Source organism: Prenolepis imparis, unplaced genomic scaffold, assembly GCF_030444845.1.
Source record: "Prenolepis imparis isolate NDT839.2.m4 unplaced genomic scaffold, iyPreImpa1.0 SCAF_14, whole genome shotgun sequence".
NCBI lineage: Eukaryota > Metazoa > Arthropoda > Insecta > Hymenoptera > Formicidae > Prenolepis > Prenolepis imparis.
Window position 1 is genome coordinate 3,204,067 of NW_028141172.1, and position 19,563 is coordinate 3,223,629.

General features: G+C 34.6%; 1 protein-coding gene across 7 annotated transcripts; it reads left to right on the forward strand.

Moving 5' to 3' along the window:
- Nucleotides 1-310: 310 nt before the first annotated feature.
- Nucleotides 311-18,119, forward strand: LOC145945054 (uncharacterized). Of its 7 annotated transcripts, XR_014426787.1 has the most exons (7): nt 311-697; nt 1,151-1,604; nt 2,398-4,100; nt 16,808-16,939; nt 17,088-17,161; nt 17,435-17,509; nt 17,923-18,119. XR_014426787.1 is itself a non-coding variant. In XM_083053884.1 (4 exons), exons 1-3 carry the CDS (start codon nt 666-668, stop codon nt 4,051-4,053), a joined length of 2,142 nt encoding a protein of 713 aa, XP_082910010.1. In that variant the 5' UTR covers nt 311-665; the 3' UTR covers nt 4,054-4,096; nt 16,669-16,780. The 7 variants fall into 7 exon arrangements, 6 of the variants coding, with proteins under 6 accessions (XP_082910010.1, XP_082910008.1, XP_082910006.1 ...); XM_083053884.1 differs by lacking the exons at nt 16,808-16,939; nt 17,088-17,161; nt 17,435-17,509; nt 17,923-18,119 and adding an exon at nt 16,669-16,780 and having other exon boundaries at nt 2,398-4,096; XM_083053882.1 differs by lacking the exons at nt 16,808-16,939; nt 17,088-17,161; nt 17,435-17,509; nt 17,923-18,119 and adding an exon at nt 16,669-16,772.
- The last annotated feature ends 1,444 nt before the right edge of the window (nt 18,120-19,563 follow it).

Genomic DNA, 19,563 nt, shown 5'->3' on the forward strand with positions numbered 1-19,563 from the left:
AAGTTGCAAGTTGATTGGCTAAAAGCCATGCGATAGCCAATCAACTTGCAACATTTCTGTAAGAGCCGAATTTGCGCATACGTTTCTCTTGCGAATGAATTCAAGAATCAAGTCCCAGATACCAAACCGAACGATTGAAAACAGCGCTTATAAGCGTGAGCGCTCACAGGGACTCGATTGCTCCGTTTCCGATAGTAGATCGATTCGCGGCGACTGCGCATGCGCAGCGCGCGCGTGGCTCGAATCGCGCATGCGCGGAGTCTCGGGTCGATGCCGCATGCCGCGGTGCGCGGACATCCGTGGAAGGTGAAAGCGGAAGCGGTCGGTGGTGCTGCAGTCGGCCTTCCGTCCCGTCTGGAGTCTGTCGAGTTTGTTAACAGCTCCGTTCGCCGGCTCCTGTGGGTTGAGTCCGTGGATATTATTTTGACTGTAGCTGAAAGCACAGTCACCTTGTACGGACAAGACCCCGTTTACTCCTCGACGTCCACGATCTCGTCGCCGCACAGGCCGTGTCGTCGCAGCCTGCAACCAGCAACCAGCAACCACTAAAAGTCTTCGGCGACTTTTAGAAAACGAGGCCCGGAGAGAGAGAGAGAGAGCCTTCCTCCGCCGTCTAAACGTCAATCGAGCTTTACATTATACGAGATTGATAACGTAAAAAAAAAATGCACAACGGATATCTGCAAACGCACGGCAGGTACGTCCCTCGAGAATCCGAGATTAGCTCATCATGGAAGATGGAGAAGATTGCTTTTTTGCGATCGTTGTTCGAGGCCCAACGGCCGCCATTTCGCGCGACGAGCTTCTAGTTATCCGCTCCATTTTCTATCTAGTGAAATTAAATCCGACGGATTTCAAAGTATTTAGAGCCCGCCGGATTTTTTTTGTCTAATATGTCGATAAATTTTGGTCACGCGGTGAAAAAATGTACATCGTTGAGAAATTTTAGTAAGTACAAGTACAAGATTTCTTTTTTCTTTTTTTAACTTTTTTTAAAGTAAAATTAAAAAAAAGGATATAATCTACTTATAACTACTTTGATGTAATCGACAAGAAAATCGTTTGAGATTTTGAATCACGAATTAGCCAAAAATGTCCTTTTTGGCTCTTTCTTTGTTTAGACATGCACAAGAATGAAGTTTTCAATTAGTTATAGGCCCAGAGGAAGTCGAGACCATAGTACTCGCAATGTAGGAAGTGGTGGAACTTATTGGAACAGTCAGCAACAGACTCAGAAAGAATATGGGACAAAAAAACAGAACAGGAAGACTCCAGGCGATTTATTAAAGAAGCCTAATTGGGATCTGTCCAAATTGCCTGCAATAACAAAGACTTTATATGTTCCCCACATAAATGTTCTGAATAGAACGCCTGATGAAATCAGCAAATATCATGCGAGCAAGGAGATCACTGTCAAAGGCAACAATACACCTTCTCCGATTCAGGCCTTTGAGGAGAGCAACTTTCCAGATTATGTAATGGAAGAAATCAAGAAGCAAGGATTTGCCGAACCCACTGCAATTCAAGCGCAGGGTTGGCCGATTGCGCTTAGTGGACGAGATCTTGTTGGAATTGCGCAAACTGGGTCTGGGAAGACTTTGGCTGTGAGCACTATAATGTTATATGATCCCTTGTCAATTTATTATGATCAAAGTAATATTGGCACAAGTTATTTGTTTAGTTTTATATTATATATTTATTGAATGTAGTTTTGTTGAATTTTTATAATTAATTTAAAATAATTATAAAATAATTAAAATAATTAATTATTTTGATGAAATAATTAATAATTAAATTAATAATTTATAAAATAATTAAGTTTTCACTTTTGCAATTGCTTCAGATGAAAGATCCTTTCTCTTGATCATTTCAACAAAATGATTGTATTTTTTTATTTGATAATTTCTTAAAACTCTAAGAAATATCTATTATGCTATTACATGAGAAAAATATATTTTGAATTACATTAACACGCATAGTATTAACATTAACGATTTTTATAATTAAAACATTTATAAAAATTGGAAAACAAAGATGCAAAATAAAAATCATAATAAATTAACGAGAGGATGTATATGAAAGATTATATAGCATATCACATATTTCTGAGTGTTACGTTACGTTTCTTATTATATAAATATGTAAGTATTAAAACTCCCAGTTGAAATGACATATACGACGTCTGTAAGAAATTTAATGAGGTTAACACATTATGTTCCTCATAATGTGGCAACACTAAAAGATCTTAACCACACTTTTTATAAAAATTTGATGTTTATGTTTTATCACATGCTCAAATTTTCGAAAAATCTCTTGCAGATCTCGTGTACATATTTAGTTTTTAATATAACATAAGCAATTTTATAAGAAGCTACATGTTCCCTCTACTTCTTTTAGTACATCCTTCCGGCGACGGTGCACATCAATCATCAGCCTCGCCTCAACCGCGGCGATGGTCCAATTGTTTTGATTCTCGCTCCCACGCGCGAATTGGCCCAACAAATCCAAACAGTGGCACGCGACTTCGGCTCGTCATCGTGTATTCGCAATACTTGTATCTTCGGCGGCTCGCCAAAGGGACCTCAGGCTCGCGATCTTGAACGCGGGGTGGAGATTTGTATCGCGACACCCGGCAGATTGATCGACTTCCTCGAAAAGGGCACCACGAATCTACGTAGATGCACCTACCTGGTATTGGACGAGGCCGATCGCATGCTAGACATGGGTTTTGAGCCGCAAATCCGGAAAATCATCGAGCAGATTCGGCCTGACCGACAGGTGCTCATGTGGTCCGCCACTTGGCCCAAAGAAGTACAGGCACTCGCCGAAGACTTTCTCACCGATTACATCCAGATCAATATCGGTTCTTTGACCTTGGCAGCCAATCACAATATCCGACAGATCATCGAAATCTGCCAGGAACACGAGAAAGAATTGAAATTGGCGCAACTGCTGCGCGAAATCGGGACCGAACGCGGCAGCAAGATGATCATTTTTGTGGAGACGAAGAAGAAGGTGGACGATATCACGAAGACGATAAAGCGCGATGGCTGGTCAGCTATTTCAATTCACGGCGACAAATCGCAGCCGGAGCGAGATTATGTTTTATCAGAGTTTCGGAACGGAAAGACGATGATTCTCGTCGCGACCGACGTCGCGGCGCGCGGCTTGGATGTCGAGGATGTTAAATACGTCATAAACTTTGATTATCCAAACAGCTCCGAGGACTACATCCACAGGATCGGCAGAACTGGTCGCTGCCAGAGCGCCGGCACTGCCTACGCTTACTTTACGCCGAATAACGCGAGACAGGCGAAAGAATTGATCGCAGTGCTGGAGGAAGCCGGTCAAGTTATAAATCCGCAACTGGCGGACATGGCAAACTCAATGAGGAACCAGTATGGCAAAGGACGACAGCGATGGAGCCACGGACGTGGCAAAGATAACAATCCTCACGGCAGTCCTAGGAACAACATCAGTCCGACGATAAGTAACTGGCAGAATCAGCATCACATGGTCCAGACGAGCCAGCACGGACATAACACTCAGGTGGCGCAGGAGAAAATGGTGGCGCGTCATCAGCGCAATCCGGGCGGCTATCAACCCAATCGTCAAAACAATTATCAGCCGCAGCACTCCTATCAGCAGCAACAGCCGCAGCGACAGTCTACCGGCGGCTATCAAAATAGTTACCAATCAGCTAACAACGCGTGTCAGCCGGCGCATCAGACCGCCTCGAGCGCACCTAGGTACCAGGGTGGCAGAACCGCCAGTGGTTATCAGGGAGGCAACCGTTACCAGAATCGGCAGAACGGTTTCAGCGGCGGCCAGAGCGGACCGAACGTCTACTCGATGCCACCGCCCTTCATGATGCCATCGGGCGGACACGCGGATTCCGGGATCCAGAACCTCGTGAACAACAAGTTCTTCCAGACCAACCGACCGCCGCCCAACGCTGGAGCTTGCGCCTACCAGTCGATGGGCCACTACAGCCAGTTTCAGGCGGTGCCGACGTACGGATACCCCTATCCGCCTACCCCGGTGCAGCAGTGACGCTTCTCGCGGTGCAAGACCGTCGGAGTACGGGCTAAATGAAGTAGGTAAGCAAACCAGCAAGCGGCCGCCTATCGGGCGCTCTTTATGATAGCGATTTCAATTTAGCTGCGGTAGACTGTCGATGATGATTCATTAATCTGTGGGAGTTTGACAATGCTTTATTTTCGAGTATTTGGTGATTTTCTTTGGAGAAATTCAACTCGAACTTTAATCGGAATCTCTTTCTTGGGACTTTATTAATTTGTAAACATCTTTTTAACACCTTGCAAAAGAGAATTATCTTTGTTACATGTCTGTGTTGAAGAAGAAATTAGTCATATATTCTTCTCGAGTTCTCTCTAAAAAGATAATATTATAAAGATTTGTTTTTTGTTTGAAGCCAAAACACACGTGTGATCTTCGAATTTTGATTTTTTTTTAATTTTCCGTCGATGCCAAAATTTTAAAAAATCGGCAGTCTACTATGTATCTTTAATGTAATACTTATTTTTCTTTCTTTTTTTTTCCATTAATTTTTTTCTAGAATTGTGCCCCGTTCAACGTTTCATCAGTATTCACTTTGAGATATTTAATCGACGAAATTGAAAATTCGAAATAGTCATGTTTCGGATTAAAAAAAAATTTGAGTTTTGTTTGTTATTGGATATCGCAGATAAAAGATAGATGCTTTAACAATTTGAGTCCAATCGATATGTATCACATGTATAATATTCGTTATTTAATTAAGAGATTTAATTTAAGGCTCCTGAGTGCTCACCGCGGCCATATTGGATTGTGACGTCAGAGGCGAGAAAGCACACGCTGAAAATTCTTAGATGCCATTTTTTAATGAAAAGATATTTCGATTAAACAGCACTTCAGATGGCTTTAGCACACTCTTAAAAACCCCCGAAAACTATCCTTTTCCCTTTATAATCAATCAACATCTGTAAAATAATCGAGATATCAGACTTTGACATGCGGAATGACTGCGCATGTGCAAAGACCAAACGGACTGGGCTTCATAATATTACATTTTACAGCTGTTGATTGATTATAAAGGGGAAAGGATAGTTTTCGGGGTTTTTAAGAGCCATCTAAAGTGCTGTTTTATCGAAATATTTTTTTATTTCGAAATGGCATCTAAGAAATTTTAGCGTGTGTTTTCTCGCCTCTGACGTCACGATTTCGACATGGTCGGAAAGGAGCCAGGAGCCTTAACACGAATCACGAAATGGGGTTTATAAGTCAAAAATTCAACTTTATATGATACTTCATAAGTCTATAAAAAAGATGCTATAAAAGTCATAAAATAAAAATGTTAGGTATATTAAATTTATTATTATAAAAAATTATTGTTTGTATAAAATTATATATATGATATATGAAATATATTTTCAATTATTTATGGATATATATTTATAATTTATTATATAAAGCATGCAAGGGTCTTTCTACGTAATCTTATTTGTTTTTTTTTGTTTCTCTCGTATTAAATTGATGAGTTGAAACTATATGTATTTATGTATATATATATGGACTTGAATTGTTAAGCTGCAAAGAAAACTTTGTAATTAATCGTGGCACATTCTGGTTTTCGAATTTTTGATGTAGTATTTAGCATAATTAGCATACACATGATATGCATACACACGATATAATATCGATTCTAGATGTTGACCATCACGTTGTTGATGGTCCACGAATCCCTCTCTACTGGTACATATAATTGAGAATAAATAGTCATCCTCTTGTGCGAGTACTATTGTAACTATATTATAAATGCTTTTTCCGAAATGCACGAAACATATAGAAGGGGGTGGGTTAAGACTATATATCAGGTGTAATAATTTATAATTTATTTATATAGTTCGCGTGAGATTACACACATACACACAGAGAAAAAAATAAACGAGAATAATAAAAGCGAATAATAAAAAAAAAAAAAAAAAAAACGCGCGATACGCTCTATATGGGAAGAAAATTTGTAAGGCCTTTTGCATAAAAATTAAGCCGTTTTTCAGGTGCCTCAGCATATAACGAACAAGTTGTCTCTGTTCCGCGAACGAAAGATTAAAGATAAAATTTAAAAAAATGAACAAGAGAGAAAGAGAGAGAGATAGCTGGAGTAGAGAACAGCTGTTAGAATTCGTCTATTCGTCTGGAACAGAGCTGCGCTGACGGAACTAAACTGATTTCTGGGCACTCCGAAACTAATCGTAGCGTTATAAAATAAGTATCCCGTGCTCCGATGATCTTACAAGAAAAAAATTCAAACGAGCCCCGAGGTCTTTGGATCCTCGAAATTTTGCGGATTTCGAGATATCTGCAACTCGTACTTATATAGAACTTTCGAGTCCTTAAGTTTGACACTTTGAGAGTCTCAGAAATACAGCTTATATCTATCCGAGATCTTTGAAAAATAATCAGGAGTTTTTTTATAGACTCAATCCTTGGATATATATACCCGATTATTCCTTTAAGCTTGTTCTCTCTTGGACTCTGATCTTCGGATCTACATCTTGTTCAAAAACGCGTGTCAAGTATCGTAACTTTCTCCCTTGATCCTTGAAGTCTGGTATCTAAGGGTCTTGAGGCTCCAATTTGACGCTCGATCCTTGGAGAGACTTGCAGATGGGTTTCTAAGGGGACAACATAAATAAAGTAAATTAAGCACGTAGTCACGATGGCTGTGTACCTTGACACAAAAAAAAAGTTTGATACCTTATTTTTATATATATATCGAAAGTGATTTGTTGTTGAACCAACGAATGATTATATGATACATTGTTGTTTGATGTTTATGCAATTGGCCACTGAGTGGTCTTGTCTCTGCGCGCCGTATAAACGTGCGGACTGGCCGCCATCGAAACTACAATATTCAGTTGTACCTGCTATTTTAGTTGATGATGATGATTGTGACAAGCAACGGTCCAAATTTATTGTTATCCGTCATTTCTCACTCCGGTGAAAACAGCGAGCGATTGTACTCTTTACTTTTTTCGCTAATGTATATCATCCTTCGGCCGGCCTAGCTTCGTTTCTCTTCAAGTTTTAGCTCTCCTTCGAGAATTTCAAGGAGTCCTCGAACCTCCTTCAACTGTTTTATTCTCTACTCTCTATCCTCTTGAACTGTTTAATTTTAGAACAGTTTTCGATGTAAAAAAAAAATCCTTACGAGCGTGAATTAGTATTTTTTCCTGGTTCTTGGACAAATTGAAATCCTTTTGACTTGAAGTTTCGCAGGGATTCTACGGGAGATACTGGTCGAAGGATGAATTGTCTTGCGTATCTAATGAACTAAGGATATAACATATTGTTGTATTCTGAAGCAGCCCTTTGCGGTACCGGAGGACATTTTTTTCATCAACATGCCCGATTAATTGCCGAACTAATATTAATTGGCGCACGCTGATATACTATTATATAGGGCATGTGATACATTTTATTAGCAGCGTGTGTGTAGCAATTTTGCGAGCCTCCAGATTACTCTGCACATACCACCGTATATCATGTAATTATCGAGAGAAAAAAAAAAGATAGGAAGAAACGGTGCGATATATAAAAGAGAAAGAAAACAAGAGATAATTATATTTTTTTCTCTGGTCTCTCAATCAGGGGAGAAAAAAGAGCAACTATAGTCGAAAAACGTCATCTTTCTCATAGATTTTGCTCTATTTAACAGTCGATTAATACTGCGTAATTAAAAAAAACAGTTTTATAATCATTTATCGATTGTCTTTCAATTTCATATATACGAATATTATTATTATTTTTTTTTTTTTTTAATAATCACAAAAATCGCGGTGTAAACCGAAAATTGTATTTTTTTTAACTTTCTTCTAAAGGCCAGAGAATTAATACATAAAATTAAATAAATGCAGGAATGCACACTCGCGCAAGGACGCCATAACTAAATAAACGATGGATGACGTTGATTGTTGCCGCGTGGCGATTATATTCACTTTCGCAAACTTGTTTTTTTTTTTTTTTGTAATAAAATAATTAGCCATTATCTCATATCGCGCATATATTAATGTGCACGAAAATACGCAGAGATGCAGAAATTCCTTTCGCAGAAAGGTCCCAATCGTCTCGGTTAGATTCGCGCATCTACTTTATAATATAAGGATCGAATTATCGATCTCCGTGGATTATTGATTTTCGGTGACGCTGTTAATTGTCGTAGAATCTACGGTATTTTTTACGGGGAAATAAAAAAAACGATAGTCAATAATGTTCAACGAAGTTGGGCCATTCGCAGTTCCTGGGGATGCTCGTATCTTCGGATTTTTGCATCCTTTTTGAAGATTTCGCGTTCAGGATCGCTGCTAGATAGTTCACAGTTTTGTCGCGTATTGACAAAAATATCGGGCTGATTTTTTCAGAATTGTCGGAATCCCCAAGTTGGAATTCCATAAATTCTTTGGAAAAGGAGAGAGAAAGAGAGTTTTGGAAAAGTTCCCTAATAGAGTTTTGGAGAAATCGAAAGTCTCGGGTATCTTAGAATCTCTTAAAACTTCAGTGAAGTATGATATAACGTAAACACGGAATAAATTTCAAGACTTTAGCGATTAGGATTTTTTTTTAATTTCGGAACTTCGGCAATTTCGAATTAAAAAAAAAAAAAAGAAGTGATTTTCAGAAACTACACTGAATAAAATTATTTAATTATTCAAATAAATATTTATTTCAATACTTCTTTATACATCATTTATTTGAAACTAACAATATTGATTTGCCGTGAAAAAATATTTATTTGATGTAAAGAAATCTTTTTTCAAAACAGATAAATATTTACTTGCTTCAAACAAATGTGTAAAGGAAATTATTAAATTAAATATTTATTTGAATTCAATAGTTTTTTTTCAGTGTACAGCACCTTTTGAAAATTCTCAGAACTCTGGCATTTTTGAATTTTGCAGAACATCGGGATCTCGATTACTTTCGAAACTTATATATATAGTTTAAGATTAGTTAAAAATTTTAATCTTTTAGAATTTTGTGTGGTGTTGCAGAAAATACGCAGGGCTAATATTTATTCTTCGGTTTTTTTTTTTCAATCTCTCTTCGACGCTTTTTCGGAAGAAGAAACTTCGAAAGATTTACGCGATTTTATTCTATTCCTCGATTAAATTATTTTTTTTTACTGTTAAACAAATACTTAAATCTTCGTGTTAAAGAATCCCTGGATTCTAGGATTCTTGATCGGCGAATATTCAGCTCGACACATGCGCCTACTTTGTCAGTCTGACTGCATACATGGATGAATAGTGATATAATAATAGGAAATATATGTGTTGCGAGCATATGAAAAAAATACTGAATACTCTCGCACATCTGCGTGCACCTGCTATTAAATCGCGACGATCTAAATCGAAAAACACTGAATATAAAAACATCGCTATATAAAGTTGATCAATTTAGTTAATTTCCTCCAATGTGAGAGGAACTATTATTATTACAATGTTGGAATATAATCATTACTGATGCTATTTGCATCTTACTTTGCTTTTATAAAAAGTTTGGATTAATTTACAACATTGCACAATGATTATTTCATGATTGAAAAATTTTTCTTTTCTCTTTGTCTTTTTTTTGTGTCTCGTCTTCTTCTTTTTTTTTTTAAATAAAGTAAACAATGTGGATAGCGGGTGTACGTGTAGTTCTGTGATATGTAAAATGTAGCATATTTCTAGACCTACCTATCGTGCATCATAATTAAAATAAGGAACGTATTTTCTCAGTTTTATAAGCAGTGTATCAATCATCTGATCGTAACGATATGCTTAATGCAGGGTCATCGATGTCCATTTTTTTTTGTTTTTTTTTTTAGCTAAACGGGAAACGAAAGGGAAATGACACCTGACTGGCACTTTTCTCTCGCTTTTCTGGGGTAAACACAGTATAACAAGACGGACTATAATTAATACATCTTAATTAGATTGTGTAGAAGTCTTTTCTGATCAGAGAATAACAATCTGATAACGTAGCATCGCTTTATTTAACAATTTACGCATAATTTTTTTCCATAAACTGTCAACATCTATTAACACTAATATATATATTATAATTATTACAAATTTTTTCTGGACGAAAATAAGCCGTTTTATGCAGATCTTCAAATTTAAAAATATTTTTTCGCAATCTAAAAATTAATTAATTATTAATTCGCTCTTGTTGAACTATATTATTTATTTGTAGGAGCAGTTATAGTTCAAACAGAAATTTTGAAAGAGATTATATAATAATATATATAATTCTGTGTGTGTAGACGTTTGATACCTGCGACTATAGTGTTTACCCTATATCATAATAGATTATGATTTAAATTGAGATTATATTCGAGAAACATAGGATTTTAACTTAATTTTGCAAGTATTAATAAAATGCACAAGTTTTGAAGTTGAAATTATACTCCATCAACATCATGAAGGGATGATGTAATTTTAGAGTGGTGTATAATCTCAGGATCGAAACGAAATCTTTTATATCTTGTGAATACAGTTACAGCTTCGTGTCTCCTATTTATTGCACATTTTTTTCATCTCAATTTTTTTATTCAAACCGATTAAAAAAAGTTCTTTCGCGATACCTCGATTCTTTGCGCGTAGTTCGTCAAGGAATTAGGATCGTTCGATTCCTCCGAGATTAATCGAACTAGAGGATGTTGTATAGGATAGCGCAAACCTGATTCTCTCGCCATTCCGTTTGAATTTTCGTTGATTAGAGAAGATCATCATTATTCAAAACCAAAATCCAAACTTATAATAATACGACGCGCCCCTGTGATAGAGTCAAGCATCGGTAAATCGATCGAATCCTGCGACGATAAGACGGAATCGATAATCGCAGATCGGGGGAGAGTATCTTCTTCTTCTTCTTCTTCTTCTTCTTCTTCTTCTTCTTCTTCTCCTCTTATTCTTCTTCTTCTTTTCTTCTTCTTCTTCTTCAGACGATGAACGCTGACGATGAGTGCTGTGATATATAAATAAACATTTTAATTAATCGCAAACATAAATATCGTAATATTATAGGAGCTATTCTTTTTTACACGAAGACTGAATCTCGCCAATTTATATATGAGTTTAGTAACCCTCTTCCCTCTTCCTCCCCCGCCCCTCCCCCTCTATATCCACATCTAAACACGGTGTCGGTCGATGATGAAAAGTCGCTTACGATATATCTATGCTTTGATATGCACAAAAAATTGCGAGATGTTCGCTCGAAAGTGGAGACTATCTTATTGCAATTTTTTTTTGTCGTCGATCGTACACGTGTATACATATATACGAGACGAAGTCGATATAAACTTAACAAGTAAATAAATACACTTGAATGGATGGATCTAAAATATTATTGGGCACATGGAGTATTTAAGAAAGGATTTAAGGATATTAGAGAAGATTTGAATAAATTATCAAGTAATAAATAAATGAATGTCCGGATATAATATTTAGATTGTGAAAGAATCTATTTACATGGATATTATAAAAAAGAAAAATGAAAGGGGAGAAAACATAAAAGGGGATGATTCGTTCATGATTTCATGAGCCCAAATCATCTGTTACGTCTTTTAATGTTTGGTGTATGATCTTGTTTCGAAAATGTGGCCATGATCTTTAGACCCATGGACTTTGATTTGAAACATTATTGGGCATATGGAGTACTTAAGAAAGGATTAAAGATATTTTAGAGAGAAGATTATTGAATAAATTATCAAATAATAAATAAATGAATGTCCGGATATAATATTTAAATCGTAAAAGAATCTAAATAAATATTTAAAAAAATAGAAAAATAAAAATTTTAAAAAAATGAAAGGGGAGAAAACATGAAAGAGAATGATTTCATGAGCCCAAATCATTCATTACATCTTTTAATGTTTGGTGTGTGATTTCATCTTGTCCCGAAAATGTGGCCATGACCGTAAATATTGTTACTACTACTATTTCTTTTCGATGATTCGTAATATTCACTGTTATATCCACTTTGTTTAAGACGAGATGTTCGCGATTTTTCAAACTTATTTTATAATTATCAACCTTATAGTCTTCGTGAAAAAAATGCGTTCTAAGAGTGTCCTAAAGAGAAATCAACACAATAAATTAATGATACACAATACGTTAATTTTAGATCTAAACATTTTATTGAAGATATGTCTCTATACATGTATATGTTTTTTCCCTTAAAGTGCGTTAACAGAATTATTAGTCCGAGATTAATCCAACAATTTTACGCGTACAGTGACGGATTATATAATATATCAAATTCAATTCATTATATTAAATATCGGTAATACGCATATAAAATTTTATAATAAATAAAAGAAAATCTTCAAATTCTTAAGACACGAAAGGAAATTTGAAACAAATTTCTTCATGAACATGTTACGATTACGTCCGTTTAATAACAGTTTTTTAAAGTTTTAAGAGGCTACAGAGAGAATAATACAAATAAACGCACACATGGTTTTTTTTAATTTAACACGCTCTTTAAAACTCATTAAATGTATTCTTAATTTAACACAAGGATAATATTTTTTTTTAAACATACATAGAACGCTTAAGTTATTAGAGCATTTATAATACTCGGCGATCGATCGCATTTCGATCGATCGATCCGTCATTGTAACTTGAAAAAAAAAGAATCTAATAAACGAGCGATCGAATCTGTTTTTCAGCCGATCTAGATTCGCGTCTGGATTTCTTTTTTTGTTCGTTATATACTCGATTAATTTCTCGTTTTAACTCGCTAATAAAATGTTCTAGCATAACTAGCGCGCGATTTAATAAAACGCAAAGGAATAAAAAAAAAACCACCGACTAAAAAAAAAATAGAAAACGAGCCACTATAAAGATTTATAATCGAACCGCCGCGAAGATAAAGCAAGATGTAGGCGAAAAGTATGTGCCGAAGATGTAACCTGTTGCTCTCAAAAGAAAGTATCGCGATTAATTATTAATCCTCTTTACTAACACAACTCGTTCGGAACAGGTTGTTGCAAGGCCTGTCCTGTGCTTCATTTTTTGTGATGGTCCTTCGACGGGTGAATCCTTCAACAACAGTATGGTATAGCGCGTGTATCGTCAAAAAATCGGACCGCGTTTTGGCGGCACGTTTTGTTTTCTTAGCGTTAAAATATGATTGGTCCGCGAAATCGAGTTCTCCAATCGAATCGCGCATATGTGACTCTCTTCAACAAAAGCGCGATTTGTTCGAATTCAAATCCACGAACGAAAAAAAAAAAAAGGAATAATAACGCTAAACGTGCGCCGAGAATGCGGTGCGTTTTTTGTCTCAATTCGAATGTACGATGAACAATGTGAACAATTGGACACGGAAAATGTGATCCGTAGCTATTTTGTACCTTTTCTTTCCTCATTTTTTTGTTTAATTTCCAAATTTCTTCGTTGAGACTCGTACGCGTGTATGTATGTGTGCTTGTAAGAGTGTAAGAGTGTATTTATCTTCTTCATAGTCAGAATTGAGAGAGAGTGAGAGTGTGTGTGTGTGTTTGTGTGTGAGAGAAAAAGAGATCGCTAAAAATTATGTAATTTGTATAATTAAATCTAACTTGCGAAATAAAAAAAGAAACATGTATGCGACAAAGAGGGAACTTTGCGAGTTCCAACATCGTCTTTTTTCATTGATGCGAACATAAAGTTAAGACATAAGACGTAAGAAATTAAGCAGTCAAATTAAAATTAGTCAATTTGTGTAAGAGTAAAAAATTGAACTTACATATTTTGCATTTTATGAGTTCAATTATCCTTCATGAGACAATACTACACCCGAAAAAAAATATTCTACTCGTAAGCGGGGAATTCCTCTTAACATTTCTTCTAAGCAGAAGATCTATAAAAAAAAGGATGTGTGAGCTATGATCAAGAATAAATTCCTCTATAGGAAATTCCACTATAGTAACAACTTTGAAGTGGATGGCAAAATATTTTGTGTTCTAATGCTTCTCAAATAAGCTGACAATATAGATATCTAAATAAATCTTGAGAAAAATGGCTGCTTAACTTAAAGATATAAAGAAATCACATGGAATGTACGCGTCAGGAAATGATTCCCTACAATTAAAGAAACAAATTTAAGATTTATCTTATGTGTGTAAACAATTCCAATGTTGAATGTGAGAAGTGAAATGTTCCAAAATGAACGGCTCGAATGTAAAACGTCGATGTTACGCGATGTAAAATGCGAATGTGAGAAATTACAAAAAAACCTTTTATAGAATAGCGTCTACGAAAATCGTGCACTCTTCGAAGCGAAACTAGAATCAATGCGATGTCGCTGAACCTTCCATCTCTGAATTGTTCATGAAATATTGTGAGGACAAACAGAATCTTATTCGAAAAAAAAACATGTGCGATCAAGATCTTTTGTAATTGACTCGTTACATTGATCTAAATGAGTGTGTGTGATGTTTATGCATCTAATGTTGTGACAATGTAAAAGAAAGAGCTCCATAAATAATATACATATAATATTTCATGATTAGATTATATTTATATAATTTTTTCAAAAGCCACTTGGTCGTTTCTATGGATAAATGTCTACCGAATTGTCGATCAAATTTTGTTAGGTTTCCACAGGATCACTCTTACCAAGTGTGACTTGAAAGAATTTAGAAATTTAAGTCTTCGCTATATATACCTGTATATACACAATACTTCGATTTTAGTCTTTCTACAATTTTTTTTCTTTCTCAATTTTTCGATGCGTACGAGAGATATAGAGTTATCACACAATTTCACCCATTTTATTTTCATTTTTCTGCGTAAGTGTATATTAAAAATAATATTTCCAGACAGTATCAAAATCGAAACATAAGGTGTTTTTAAGACTTCTTAAAAATGTCTTATGCTTCAATTTTGGACATGATGCTGTCTTCGGATTTCTACATTCTCAAATCGCTGGCATTTTGGATCTTCGAATCGGATCCTGAGAAAAAGATCACAACTGTGAAGAGGGAAGAAGTGGGACATATTATAGTTTGTGATGTAATTAAATATTGATCAATGAATATCTATCTAGTCAGAACATTGCTTGATAATTCATAAAAAAATTTTTAAACACCGCATCTCAACGAAATCTGCCGTTTTTTTTATGGCAAACGAATTCGGGAGTCAGCGACGCAAAGTTGGCCACGAGATGATAAGATTTGTAATATTTTTGTGAGAAACGACAGCCATGAAAAATTGGAAACAATAGTTGTAAATTGAAAGCACCAATGGAAAATTGAAAACTTGTCTGGAGAGAAAGTACCTGTTAAAAATGAGGATTGAGAAAAACTCTAGTCTTTAAATTTAGAATTATTTGTGAAGAATTCTATACATGTACAATTTCTTTTTAGAAAATTGCGGATTCTCGAATAAAATTTTGACAGTTTTAATTCTTGCAAAAACATTATGAATTATTATAGCAATGTTGCTAATTATGGGTTCACTCCTATCTCTTGGAGAGCGATCCTGCTACTTTGCTTGATACAATCAAATTTGCTACAAGGGTGATATTGTTATATACAAACACGTAATAGAAGGAAAGAGAGTTGAAATAATTAAATTGTGCGACTTGCGTGGCGATTCCATTCCGCGGGAATAAATTTTTACGTTTCGATAATACTTGTAACGCGATGTATAAGCGAAAAAAATATTTAAAAAAGCGACGACAGGTGGCGAAATTTCCTGATTGCGAGTGATTTTAACTCCGGTGATTATTCGATTAGTTTTCACGGCCAAAGAGAGGTAGAATTCACGAATGAGAGAGAAGTGGCTCGTTTATTTTTCCACCATGACATATTTCAGAGCGGCAGAGCGGCAAGTACGGTAGTATAAAATAATAGCGTGTGTATGTATGCGATACAATAGAATGTGTGCGTTTTAAATGAGTGAGTTATATGAGAGATATTCGAGGAACGAGCATTGAATGAGTTTGTCGTACGAATCGCTTATATATCGATCGAAAAGGAAAAAGAAAGAAGAAAATAACGATCAATATGGAAATATGCTTGTGTTTGTTGCTGTAAGCGAGAGAGAAAAAAAAAGTATACATTTGTTACATTGTATTACGGACCCAAAGGAAGAAGAATAATAGCGCGAAGCGATGTTATGTATCAGGCTCTATATTCAGATTCTCTTCTGTAGGTTTCATTAAAGTGCATTTCTTGTATGTTATTACAGTATTACAGTAGTACATAAGAAAAATAAACGAATGCAATAGGTGCAAATGCATTTGCTTTATTTGCCTACTGGTGATTGTAGTACATATGTATATATATACACAGAAAGAATTTTCTCTTAAAATTTACCCTGAAAATCATGGTAATCGTGGGACAATATGGCATGGAAAGAATTTTATGAGAATTTCTCTGATTAATATTTATCAAAATAAAAATAATATCTATCACAATAAAATATAAACCATGTTTGATTAATTTTACTAAATTGCATGGTAAAATTACTCAAACATGTTTTATATTTTAACGTGTAGATATTATTACTTTTTTTATTATGTTTATTATGATAAATATTAAATACTCTCGGTGTACTCTGGGCATGTTCCGATATACACTGCCATTATTGAAAAGCTATAGTTTACGTTACGTATATTATATATTTTCAGTACTGGCAGTAATATCGGAACATGGGGTCTGTTGTAAATAAAACAAGAGAAGAAGAAGAAAACAAAGCTTCATCTATGCTCTATGAGGAAGCAAAACTTCAGAGAATATTTCTGATTTTTTCTTTCTTTTTTTTTAAAGATCTTGAATCACTCTCTTTGTCAAGAATGTGCTGATTGATTGCAGTTATTTAGTATTATAATTAAAAACATTGATTTGATATGATGTACTTTCCGGAGACAGCCCAATTTGGACATCGTCATTTCGTTAAAAGTGAGTATTTTCTATAAGGATTGTGTATTTTTTAATTCTTAGATAATTATTCAATTTAAATTCTTAAATAATCATTTGTATGAAAAGTATAATTTTCTATTATTAAAAACAGATATAATAGATATAATTTGCTTTATCTTTATTATAGGTCTGTAGAAATCGAAAAACATCGACTGAAAATTAGGCAAAAAACGTAAAATGGAAAAAGAAAATAAGACATCAGTAAGTATTGCAAATCAGCAGTTTCAAGGATTGAATATTTTTAAAATAGTTTTAACAGATAACGTTTTAAAAAGTATAATAAATGAAAAGAAAAAGAGAAATTAATTCAACAAAAATTATAGATTAAAAAAAAAATAATATTGCGAAGAAGTCTGAAAAGAAGGGTGAATTAAAACTAAATCTTATGTGTCATAGCAACAGCATTTTATATATAAAATTTTAGAATTTATCAAATTATATTATTTAACTTAACAAATTATATATATATTTCAGCTAATAATTATTAATCCGGAAAAAAGATTGGATATAATGCATCCTTGGATTGTAAAAAATTGGAAAAAGGAAAAGGTAGAACGAATAAAATCTAATAATACAATGTAGCATGTAATTGCATTTTATTACAATTTTGAATGCAATAATTATCACAGAAAATTAATAACAAATAATTTCTTCATTAGAATTTAAATATATATTTCACATTGCGAGCCTTACTAAAGTTTAAATAATTTTTCTACATAGGCTACTCATGTTTTTTTATGCACTTAAAATCCTTTTATATATATTTTGAAATATTTTAATGCAATGTTTTAGTTTGTAATTTCATAGCAAAGCCTAGAAATCATGGCTCTGAAAAAGATCCCACTAATTCAAAGAAAGTATACGTATAATTTTTTTTTTCTGAGGACGAATTTTTTAATGTTATAATCTTTCAGAGGAAGTGTGATTTAAGATAATTTTAATAATCTCAAATTTATTTTCAGATAATAAATTGCAAAGTTTATAGATATAGAACCGATCATAAGGATAATTTAAAAGGTATTTTATTGTCAGAAGTAAAAGTCACGAAAGGAAACAAAAAGAAGAGACAAATTGGCCCACAAAATTAAATCAAAAATTTATTTAAAAAATACGTAAAAGACAAATTAATGAGATTATTATTATATAACACGAATATTTTTATATTTATACTTGAAAATTTTTTAAAATATACATAATATCATGTTTTAAAAAACTATATAATGTTTAATGAATAATCAAATATTCTCGAAATATATGTACTGGCGGAAAATTGCACTGAATATAGATAAATGCATGGTGGAATACTTTCTTTCCACCATGGATAAATGTATTTCATTTGTACAATAAAATCCGCAAACGAGAATGACGATATCGCGAATCTAATTGGCTCCGCCATGTTGTTACTATCTTATCGAGTAAAGCACAATAATGCATTTCAGCATGACGAGGTAATTTCAATGAAAAACATTTTATGTGTTCGATACAAAATTATTCGATATTTAAATGTTAATGGCTAAAAAGAGAGGGTGCGTCAATTTCAAGGAAGATTAATTTTCCTCGAAATTAATTAGTTGTGCACAGGGCACATATTTTCTTTGGTACGATATATATCAAGAAATTAAATAAATCTCAATTCGAGATTTTGATAAATTCCTCTCTGTCCCCTCAAAATTTTACTTTAAAAACTTTACTAAAAATATATTTGAGTTCTCTATCTACATTATGTTGTCAAATATGGCGCATTTCATATTGGCCAATCAATGAAAGGTATTCGATTTCTATCCAATTGGAAAGCGTCCCGCGCAATGACATATAGATAGACGAAGCATTCCTATACTTTTAGGGTCATTCCACAATAGGTTGCAAATGCCCTCGTTGCCAGTTGACAATTGCGGATTGACCAATCAGCTGACAAGTAGCTTTGCTCTGATTGGTCAATCCGCAATTGTCAACTGGCAACGAGGGCATTTGCAATCTATTGTGGAATGACCCTTACTGTAGCAGCGAGTGAAGCCGGAAATTGGCAAAATACGACAGGGGCTGCTTTCGCGAGAAAATCAAAATGATCCAGATTAAAATGATCCTGTGCTGTGATTGGTCAAATCTGAAATTTCACTGAATTTCATTGAAATTGGACTGAATGAAATTCAGTGAAATTTCAGATTTGACCAATCACAGCACAGGGTCATTTTAATTTTCTCGCGAAAGCAGCCAGAGTGAGATAGTTGTTTTGACACTCTTCTTTCTCACTCTATTTTCTTTCTCTTTCTCACTCTATCTTTTGGCTGTCATGACAGTATACTTGACAGCTTTGACAGCTAGAGGGCGGCCATATTCTCTTCTGTACGATAGAGTGAGAAAGAAGAGTGTCAAAACAACTATCTCACTCTGTCGTATTCTGCCAATTTCCGGCTTCACTCCACAGACGGAATGCTTCGTCTATATATATATATATGTCATTGGTCCCGCGAATAAAGATCCTATCTTCATGATAAAAAAGATGGAAAATTCGAAAGAGACGAACGTTTTCAGGTGGTAGAATCTTCGTCTTTCTCTAATGATTACTATAGGACAGATGATTAATATAGGAAAAAAAGAGACAT